The 11,175-nt window shown below is 41.1% G+C and overlaps 1 protein-coding gene across 1 annotated transcript in view; it reads left to right on the forward strand.

The window, feature by feature from the left end:
* The window catches only part of NUP210 (nucleoporin 210), a 68,497-nt gene extending 60,761 nt beyond the window's left edge, over positions 1–7,736 (forward strand). Inside the window, exons 35-40 of the mRNA XM_063348126.1 lie at positions 802–948; positions 2,876–3,126; positions 3,713–3,932; positions 4,521–4,616; positions 4,789–4,872; positions 5,778–7,736. Of these exons, the coding sequence (XP_063204196.1) occupies positions 802–948; positions 2,876–3,126; positions 3,713–3,932; positions 4,521–4,616; positions 4,789–4,872; positions 5,778–5,878 (899 nt within the window). The 3' untranslated portion in view covers positions 5,879–7,736. The remainder of the gene's footprint in view (positions 1–801; positions 949–2,875; positions 3,127–3,712; positions 3,933–4,520; positions 4,617–4,788; positions 4,873–5,777) is intronic.
* The last annotated feature ends 3,439 nt before the right edge of the window (positions 7,737–11,175 follow it).

The following is an 11,175-nucleotide window of genomic DNA, read 5'->3' on the forward strand; positions in this document are numbered from 1 at the left end:
GAACCTCTAGTGCCTTTCTGGAATCCCAGGAGCTCTAGAAAGGCCATAGTACAGAATGTGGAGGGTGTTCTGGGGCGCTATTAAGATTTCAAAACTAATAAAATCGGTAGATAATAGAGTGTCATTTTTGATCGTATCAAAAACAATTAATAGGCAATCAGTTAATTGTTTGCTTATATCTTTAATTCCAATTGCCTTCTTGAAGTTACTAATTTTATTTACTGAGCGGGTTTAAAGTAGTTGCCATCCTTAAATCTTTTACAGAAATCATCAGCAATTAAAACCAATACAAAGATTAAGCATCATATTGTGTTTTCTATTTAATAAGCTGTATTTTTTTTTATTGGGGTTCCTTTTAGTTTTTAGCTTAACACTTAGCACTTGTTCAAATAGTATTTTATTGTGCCTTATGTGAATTATTAGCCTACCAAAACCTATCTTGCCAGGTACTAAAATATAAATCGAGACTCCCAGGATCGTATAAGTTATTCAGCAGACACATCTGAGCTGAAAATTCTCTCTCTTTCCTGTAAATAAATTATTCCTGTCAAAAAACCCCCGCAACGTATAAAATTTTCATTTGCTGTCTGTTTGGGATGAGACCTGAGATAGGACAGCTGTCTATGATTTCCAGCTATTTTAAGATCATTATAACCTTGTGAAACTATTTCAGAAGGTGGCAGAATAACCTGATATTTCAAGCAGTGGTTTTACTTTTAATTAATTAAAACTTAATTAGTTAGAATTTTCTTTCCTAATTAATTAATTAGAGATTAATTAATTTTTTTTCCTTGTCCTTAGGGGAGTGCTTGCCTGCTCAGATTGAAGCCATTGCTGAATTACAACCACAGTCCATTATCAATTGCCATCTAGCTTTTAACAATGATGCGTTTGACTTCCCAGCACACGACATTTTTATGGCAGAACCCGGATTTGATGCAGTTTCAGGTAAGGTGGGACAAGATGCCACACTCCGGGCAGACACTTTGACTCTTGCTCTGGTTCCGTCCAAACGCCCTTTGACCCAGCAGACTTCCTTCTGAAGCCTCTGAGCTCTGCTGTGCAGGATCTCAGGCTTCAGTGTACTCTCCGTATTTACTTCTAGGGTTTTTCTGCATGTAACAAAGGCACTCATTTGGGTTTTTTAGAGAAAGTCAGAAATCGGTGGCAGCCCATTTCATGTGGTTTTCAGAGTTGTAGTAGTAAGTCAGGAAGAAATTAGGAAGCTTTATTTTACTTGGAGGGGGAAAAGCAAACTTTGATATGTTATTTTACTGCAAATTTAGGTCCTAATTTTGCAAATTACTACTCATATATTTGTAGATGTGTGGACAGGCCAATGGTACCTTGAGACAGAAGTGACGGTATTGCAGAATGCAGACATAATACGCTGGGGTCACACACTTTATAGAGCTAGCGGCTGCCGTCTTTTACTCCAGATGAACTGTACAAAAAATAGATTGCCTTGTATATAACTTAATTTAGAAAACAGTATCAGGCCTTGTATTTGTTAAACTGTGGAAGCAAAACACTTCTTCGGCTGCTACAAATGAGCGTTCAGGTGACAAATATTCCAAAATCGGGTATTTCTGCAGCTGTAAACATCCAGTGACTCTTTGAGGTGTTTTCTTGCCACACGTCAGCGCCTTTACCGTGTATTTAACTTCCCCTGCATTTAAGACAAGGGGTAAGAGAAACAATCGTGAGTTTTAATGTCTGTGTAACAAGGATGTTTAGATTTCACCCATTTATGCTCTCGAGAGTCAAATATTCTTTGTGGTTGATGCTGGCCTTTTAAAAGCCCTGCCACAGTAGTTATTGCAGTATAACTCACCTCAATGATTAAACTGAGAGAAGTAGCTTAAATGTGAAAATCTGGTGAAAGCAATACATTTTTGGATTCTTTGTATTCTGCAGTTTAAACATCTCTGGCATTTATCATGCTTTCAAACTTTCTTCCGCAACCTGAGTGCTGTAATTGCTTATGAAACATAGAATTCTTTTGTATCCCCAAAACAACATGAACTGGGACTTAAAACAAGGGGAAATTACTAGATACCGTGGAAACGGAAATAAAATTGTGAAAGTCTACAACATGTGTAGTTTCATAACTACAACGTGATTTTAAAAAGAACAAAACCACCATGGGCTGTATGGTGTTTAATATGAATCATCTGTTAGATTAGTCCTTGTACCCGTCGTGGATAACGCTATTATACCTTGCACAATAGTGGCTGCTTCTGTTGCTTTGTTAAGGAAAGAAAATAAGGGGAAGACATGTACCTAGCGAGTTCTGCTTGTTACTTATGCTTTGTATCTTCCGTACTCAGGCAATTTTTTACTATCTTTATTGCTAATAATAGACAAATAGGTCCCATAAGGGACTAGAAACATGGTTGAATATCTAGCTTTTAAAGCTTTTATAAATAATAATCCATGTCTCCGTAGAATGGATGGTGGTGAGGGTAACCGACTAAAATTTTAACATTAGGTGAAGAGAATATGGAATAGGATGTTAAATTTGTTTTCAGTAAAGCCTTTCTATCAGTATTAGCATAAATATTATATTCAAAGCGGAATTGAGTCTCGCTAGCATACTATAAAATGTCCGTTTCCAGTCAATTTTATTATGGGTTTTATCATGATTATTATTTTGGGATAAGATGTATTTTCTGTTGTTTTAGTGCTATGACTGTGATGCTTTACCAGCAGACACACTTCCCATTCACTTACGCATTCTTGATCTTGCTGTCTGTTGAATTTTACCACCTTTTTTATCTCTTCTCTAAAGATGCTACAGAAATCTCACTCTGCACGGAGGGGAAAAAACATTAAAGTTGAGCAATTAACAGTCAAACTGCTTTTGTTTTTATAGGACATTACACCTGTTCCGTCACAATGCACAGGCTCACTGACAAGCAGCTGAAGCATCTCAGCATGAGTAAAACCACGCTCAGAGTTACAGCTTCCATCCAAGGCAGCCACTTCTCCGGGGAGCAGATCAGCACCGAGGTGCCATTCAATCCTGGCTTTTATGCTGACCAAACAGAAATGCTTTTAAGTAACCATTACACGAGCTCGGATGTGAAAATATTTGGTGCCACTGAAATTCTTGATACCCTGGAGGTGAGTCTGTTGCTGGAAAGTATCACGACACAGTTGAAAGCATTTTGAACTGTTACACGCAACTTTCTAACTAAAAGTGCTATGTGCCACCTTTACCGTGTCAGGATTGTTCCTGAGGTGATTTGGAACTACTCACCTTGGAATGTATTCCTCCTCAGTCTTCACTTTTGTGTGGGGGTAGTAGAAATGTGTCAGGCTCACCTGTGCGCAACCTGGGGTGGGTTAAGCAGCTCACAGGTGGGGAAGTGGAAAATCTGCCTGATCTCTAGCAGCAGGAGTAGGTTCTTGCCCACTTGCTTGTTTGACTACCCATGGTTCACATAGCCCGCTAAGGGACACTTTGATTTTGTCACTCCGGGGGTAGCCCAGACCCACAACAGCAGCAGTTAATGGGGCAACCTGAACAGTGAACTGAGGTGAAGTGCTGCAGGGGTCACTGTAAAGTTACAACCCAGTCCGACTCCTGCTGAGGGGTGAGTTGCTCTTTATTTCTGTGGCATAACGTTTCTGATGTGTGACCTGGGAGATAAGTATGTGCTGTGCTTTCTCAGTCTCAAACAGTTGTTGTTTTTTTTCCCCTCGGCAGGTGAAATGTGGGTCACCAACAGTGAAGGCTTTTGAGAAGGAGAAATCCTACGGACTGCCGAGTTATGTAGTCTACACCATTAGTCTGTCTGATCCAAGAGTTTCAAGCCAGGGATCCTTATCAACCACTCTAACTATCTCTAGTCCGATGACTGACCAATCCATCACTATCCCCGTGACGGTGATTTACTTGACTGACAGAACCAGTGCACCAGTGAGACGTAAGTTTTATCTCTAGACTTCGTATGCCAGAATAAACCTCTAACTTCCATTAATGTTCATGAGGTTATAAAATTTAGTGTGTTAAAATCTGAGCTGGCACCTAATGTTATTGACATGTGAACTGCTCGCTGGGACCGGAAGGCTTGAATACAATTGCTCATTATGACTGAGACTGAACATATTTTTCTTCTGGGTCAGCTCAGAATACTCTGTTGAAGTGTGAATAAATATCCCAGTGCTAAAGTGCCTGAAAGTAATTTATTTATTTTTTTTTGCTCTGCTTTCGTTTACTCTCAGGCATGCCTTCTTATTTCAAAACCAGCTTGGCATTTTGGGGCTGAGAAAGTAAAGAGCATGCTTAAGTCATTAAATATCAATGTCTTAAGCTGTTAATTGGCAAATTTTGAAGACTGCATTGGAAATAGTCACTAGAATCAACGTCGTATTATCTAAGTTGATTACACGTATTTGCTATAAATAAAAACCTTCTTTTGGCTATTTTCAGTTTAAGAACTGTTAACTCTTAAAGCAGATTGGATAAGGTGCTCTTTTAACTCAATATTGTCTTCTCTTAATTGATTCTACAGATGGAGCCGGTCTATTCCAGCACTTTCTTGATTCTTATCAAGTAATGTTCTTCACGCTTTTTGCACTACTAGCAGGGGCAGCTGTTATGATTATAGGTAAGAGTATGAAAGATTGCAGACGTATGTTTTTCCCATAACTTCTTACAATGCATTAGCTGTAAGATATAAAGGAATAATTTCCGTGTGAAATGATTTTGACTTTTTTTGTTGCTGTTTTTTTTGTTGTTGTTGTTACCGGCTTTGGGGTTTTTTTTACAATGTCTTGCAGGCCTTCATGCAGTCTTCTCACCGAAAGAACAGCACAGTCATCCAGCGTTTACCCCAAGGACGACTCCTCAACACAGCCATAACAGTAAGCAGCTGTTACCCAGCTATAAATGAATGAACTGATAAGTCTGGCTATTGCCTCTGAGTTGACTGTAGGGAGGTATGGCTCTGAGACAGCCTGTATACTGAATTCTATTACAACAAGGACTGTGCTAGTGCCTAGGAAATGTGTTGCCCATCCTCCTGCCTCACCCCACAGCCTCCCCTTTACCCATTGCTAATTCTTTTGAAACTCTTGGCCAGCTTCAGCCCCCTTGGATCTAGGGAGGGGGTTAAAAGGGTAAGAATTTGTGCAAATCACCAGGTGGGTACCGCGGTTTTGCTCCTGCCAAGGGAAGGTAAAGCAGAACTCAGGTGCGGGTAGGATGTGCCTGGCAGCAGCTGGCTGGTCACTCGGTTCACACGACATCAGATGAGCTGCAGCATGTGCATGATATTTATTCTCTATTTTACCCATTTGTAGTGTTGCAGAATCAAACTCTTTCAGAAATATGCAAAAAAATACCCATTCACTTGGAAGTGAATCTGTAATCAACGGTGGCTATTAAAACAAAATTCAAATTATTATAAATCTGTTTAAGTTATGGTGAGCTGCAGTCCTATAAAAAGACATGCCTGACGCTTCAGATAAAATAAGGCAAATTCAAACTGAAAGTTATTTGTTGAGGTGAGATGTGTTGTGCCCCCTAAGAAGATTTAATCAATTCTTTAATTAAACTCCTTAATAGGAAGACCTACAAAATTCAGATACTTAAAAGATGTCTTTTCAAGAGGCAATAAGCGGAAGGGGTTATTTCTCTTTGAATGGATCATTAGATTCGCTCGCCAGGTGTTCCAGCAGATGATCAGCAGCGGTTCTTTGTTTCTGACTTTTTTCCACCATTTCTGAGAATGATTGGGGTTTTTTTCTCCTTTTCCCCTGTGTTTTAGGTTTCTCCATGTCGCCTACGCTTTCCTACAGTCCTCAGTCCTCAAGCAGGAAAACAAGCCCATCGTCCACACTCTGGAGCACGGATTATGGCTCACGTTAGAGAGAGGAGAGCAGGACTCGTCTCCATGCACTACGGCTGGAAAATAAAGATTAAAAAAAAAAACCCAAAACCAGTGCCTTTAACAATAGCAATTTTAAGAACTTTCACAGTTTCAGTAGAATTCAAGTCATCTCTTTAATGTAACCAACTTCATAATTGGTTTTTTTATATATATATTTAAAGCTCTTTGAATTATTTTTTTATGTCAATGCTTCAGTTCTCTAAATCTTATTTTATTTGCTGTTTTACGCTCAGTTGACAAGGATGACTGGACAAAAAACCAGTCATGTTTACGCTAAGCTTTCTTGCACTCTTCGAGCAATTAGAAGTTACGTCATAGTGATAAAAGCTTTTTATTTACCTTTTCTAAAACTTAATTTTAACGCTCTTTTTTAAAAAAAAGGGAAATAGAAATACAGGTCAAAATATGAGCCAAAAATACGAAGGATTGTATATTTCAAAGAACTAGTTTTTTATTTTGAGTTCCAAAGACTCAGGAATGTACTGCACTGATAAAGTGTTCTTACGTTTAGCCTTACAATGTGATTCATCACCGTAATTTGCTGTTTTAACATTAGGAATGCTGGAACAACTGTGAATAATTTAAAGGTTTTTTTTAACAACAACAACAAAAAAGAAAAACATAACTATCTTAGCGCGGCTTCCTTTGGGTACAACTGCAGTATTCCTTTCTTGTTACTGTAAGCACTTTCTTGGGACTGGGAATGAGAAAGCACATGCCTTCGAAGAGGACCTTTCTTCTGGTAGTAAATATTTTTAATTGAAGGCAGTTATCTTACCTGTGTTCTGATAGAAATATAATACCTTTCTGTAGGTCATTTCACATATAGAAGTACCTCAATAGAAACTGAGCCTCCTTTTATTACCACTGGTCACCTGGTGCACTGGAAAGTAGGTGGCTTATGTCACGCTTAGAATGAGTGACCTTTTCAGCTGGTTCCGTCTGCTTGTCTCTGACAGCCACACACGCCCAGAATTGTCATTTAAACCATATTTGTACCATAATATCCAACTAATAAGTGCTGATTTGTAAGTCTGTAAAATACAATGTAGCATATAGTTGCCTAAGTATTACCGTTTGGGGTTTTTTTTGTTGACTTTTTGGTTTTCTTCGTGACTGGCAAAGACGCACAGATACAAAACGCACAATTCTGGGTACATCAGCAACTGCTCTGCTAAACCAGGCAGCTGGTCACTGTGTGCTCACATGGATTTGGCTTCCTGAACAAGGTGGCAACGAGATATGCTGGCTTGAGCTTTTTTCCACATTAATTTTGAACAGACGAGAATCAAAACTTGATTCCAGTTCTTAGTCCTAAAGTACTTCCCTGAGAATAGGGGGGGCGGGGGGAAGTATCTTGGTTGGAATCCTTTGGTTTGAAGATTATAATCACACTCACAGCAACTTTGAATCCATAAGCAGTATTTTGCAGCTATCAGGTAAGAGCTTTGTTTACGTATAACAAGTATCACAGTTTTCATTGTGGATGATATTCTGGCTGTCTGAACTCTCTTACGGACCATAACGAAAAGTGATCGCAATTGGTCTATTTCAAAAACCAAAATATTTCATGCAAAATATATCGTGTGCAGAGCTATGCAGGCAAATAGAGGGATGGAAAGCAGATGCAGTTTGTGGCATACAGTTTTGGTTTCGTGCAGTATTACAAAAAACCAGCGTTGCTACATGTTATTGTATTGGGTCTTGTGTAACTTATTGGCTAGTTTAGGAGAAGTCGTGCCTTACATGCCAGTACTACTTAAAATTGACAATTTGGATGTAAATAATAATCGTTTGTATCTGCATTATTTAATAAAGCTTTGTAAGATTCCCGTTGATGCTGTTGATGAACTTGTGTTTTGGCTATTCAGAATTTAGCACTAGACTGTATTATTTGTACTCCACCTCCTGCAGCCGCTCAGTGTTTGCAGTCATGGTTTTTAGGCTCATAATTTTCACTTTTGTTGATAATGTGATGTTGTTTTAATACTTGGACAGTTTTTCATCTAGTATTTGTTGCCAGAGGTTTTTCCCGGTTTTCGCTAAGCACCTTCAATTCCCGCTGAAGTCGGTGGTGGCTGAAGAAGCAGCTCTTTAATTTTCCAGGTTTGTTCAAAGTTCCCACTGTGTTCATTTAGGCTTTTAAGGAAAGATGTCATCTTCTCCACTTCCTTTCAGAGAGAAATGAAAGGGCTATGAATATCTCAGTGCTACTGTGATAAACGTTTCAGAAGTGCGTACAGGAAAGGTTTCACTCCCTTATTCCTTCTCTTTCCCGTTCAGCCTCCCAGTCTGGCACTGAATGTCCTGAAAAATGACTGCTCCGAGTGGTGGGAGCACTTTGGCAAATGCCCGCTGCTCATTTCACCTCTTGAGGCCAGCAGTCGCAGGCTCCTGGCGTGCATCTTCCTGAACTGTGGTTTGCCACGAGCTCGAGCTAGAGGGGAGGTAAAGAAGAAAAACCAAGTGCGAAATAGGGAGCGGGTGCGGTGCGAAATAGGGAGCGGGTACGGTGCGAAATAGGGAGCGGGTACGGTGCGAAATAGGGAGCGGGTACGGTGCGGGAACCAACCTGCTGCAAGCGGTAGGGAGGCTTTTGCCTTTAGGAGCTTGAGTGGTCCGTCGGGTAACTGCTGTCTGGGTGGGATTTGCGGATATAAATTTCTCTGAGTATGTTGCTGGCAATATAAAGATCAATTTTTAATTTATTTCGGTTTTTTAGTTGACGAAAATGAGGTTTGGGATTTTTGCATTTAATGCTGATTCTTTTCTCTTTTCGCTTACTGCTTGTTCCTGAGCGCTCCCCGGAGGGGGAGAAGAGCTGCTGGGAATGCGTATATTCTAAGTTAAATGCTTTACGTGAGTAACTTACCTTCTTAAGTTTATCGGGTAACAAAACAGTGGACCCCAATCTTGGTGCCTTCACATTCAGCAGGAGCTTTGTCTTTGCTCCCGAGCAGAAGCAGGGTTTAGCATGTGCCAGCAATGGCGAGTTCTTCACGTCGTGTTGGTTCTTGTCAGAGACGTTTCTTTTTTAATGGCCTGACTGGAGCTTCATAACTATTTAAAAAGCCAACCCGATCTGAGAATGGTGAAATAGTTTGGGCTGTCCTTGGGTTTCCCATCTCTGAGTACCCGACCGGGAGGGCTCAGTGTTACTGAGGGTGCCGGTGTTTGATCCGTACCGCAGGATCTGCTCGGGGAACGGGCCTCCCTTTCACAATTGTGAATACTTACATTGAAAACCCAATTCCAAGACTTTTTTTTTTTTTTTCTTTTTCCCCCCTGCAGAAAATGGAAGCAAATACCAACAATGAGGTGGTCACAGCTGCTCCCGCTGCGGAGAGGGTGGGAGCTCAGCGAGCCCTGGGGCGGCTGCGGGGAGGAGAGCTTTACTGCCAAATAGGACCGCAGCGCTTTGCTTTAGTTCATCGAATAACCGCTGCTGTAATTTATAACAAAGTTTAGGCTTTGCTTCGTGTTTTATGTACTTCCGTATGGTTGCATAGAATCTTCCTCCTCCTTTTTTTCTTTCTTACAATGTACTTCGTGCGTTTGGGTTTTTTTTAATCCATGCAAACTTGGAGCGTTGCAAACTTGAATGAGAAAAGTAATCTAAAAGGTACAGTTGTGTTCAGCAATTAGCATCCACAAAGATTAGGAAAGAGGAGGAAATTTTATCTTCAAAATAAATTATCGTGCAATCGCAGTCCAGGGATTCAGCCTTGAAGGGAATTCATCCCTGAAGGGGAAGATGTCACGCTGACAAAGCAGGCACTGTTGGCTCGGTTATGGCTGGCAGACGTTCAGATATGTGGAAGGATGGAAGCATTAGGGGAACATTTAATAATATTATTATTATTATTACTAAAATGAATCATACTGAATAATAGTATTATACTGAAATGTAACAGAAAAAATAGGAGTAGTCATTAGAATTACAGAGTAACATTACCTTTTCCCAAATAGCTCTCTCTACTAATTAAAGTTGGTCCCGGGTCTCTTGTGCCACTCTGAGGCAGAACTATTGAATGAAAATCTATGTCAGTCTCGTGCTTTTTGGTAAAGTGGCTCAGGTTGCTGTCCTGGTCACTGTCACCAGGTCACTATGAATGGGAGGGTGCTCACTTGTGGCAGTGGACATAAAGCCCTCGTGAAAATGGGATTGGTTTTAACCCGCAGTTCCCTCTTGTGGTTCCTGTGAACTGATGGCTGAAAACGGTGCCTTCCGTGAGCGTGAACAGAAGCTCAGCTGAAGGGTCTCCAGAGAGAGCTGGGGGGGGGTGTGTGCACCCACGCACAACGGCCGAGCGCTGCCACCACGCGGGGGGCTCCTCCGCTGGGGAACAGGTAAAGAGCCTGTTTTCTCTTCTAGGTTGTCTTCCTGCTTCCAAAAAATTCCTGCCCACGGTGGAATTAACAGCCACAGCACAGGGAATTATTTAATTACATTAGCCAGACTCGATTAATATGAGACTTCAAGCCAATCTAATAGGACATCCCCAACACAGCATAATCATTATCTCCCCACCTCCCCCTCAAAAGGCCGGGCAGATAGTGAATAAAACATTGGCAGTTAAGAGTTCTTCCCCCTTAGGAGCCAGGATTACGTGTGTGCTTAAGGAGAAGGTTTTCCTCCCTTTCCTTCCTTCCTCCCTCCCTTTCCTCCCTCTGAAGCCTTTAGGTTTTATGGGATTTAATCCAGCCTTTTTCCCCATCGCCGTATTTACTTTAGGAGAAAAGCATTCTTTTCCCTATTTGGTTGCTGATAACAATAATAATAATAATAATGCTGATACATTCATAAGATATCTACGTGTCAGGCATTCGTAAACATCCTCTGAGGGTTTCTTAGCACGGGACTCTCCAAGAAGGATGGGGTCTCCTCCTTCCAGTCTCCCCAGTTAGAGCTACAGCTGGAGGGAGGGCAGGGTCTGGCCAAGGCACGTTGCTGTAGGTCTCGTCTCGGGCAGGGGGTGTCCCAAGTATCCGCTGAAATCCTCTGTAGTGCTGTAGGCAGAATCAGGGGGTACAGAGAGGTTTTGGCGATTTCCTTAGCCAGTTTTGTTAACAGATACGCACGTTTATCAGAAAACTCTGGCCTAGCACCGAGTTTGTAAGAAGCCGAGCACAAGTGGCGTTCGTGAATGAACGTCAGGGGAAGAGTCTCTAGGAGAAAAATAATTTAAAAATCTTGAAGGTAAAGTCTTGCTTTGTGTAGTTTTGAGGGAGCAGTGACAGCACAGGGGGCCTTCTACCATGCCAGTGCAACAGC

This window comes from Chroicocephalus ridibundus, chromosome 10 (genome assembly GCF_963924245.1).
Source record: "Chroicocephalus ridibundus chromosome 10, bChrRid1.1, whole genome shotgun sequence".
Classification (NCBI taxonomy): domain Eukaryota; kingdom Metazoa; phylum Chordata; class Aves; order Charadriiformes; family Laridae; genus Chroicocephalus; species Chroicocephalus ridibundus.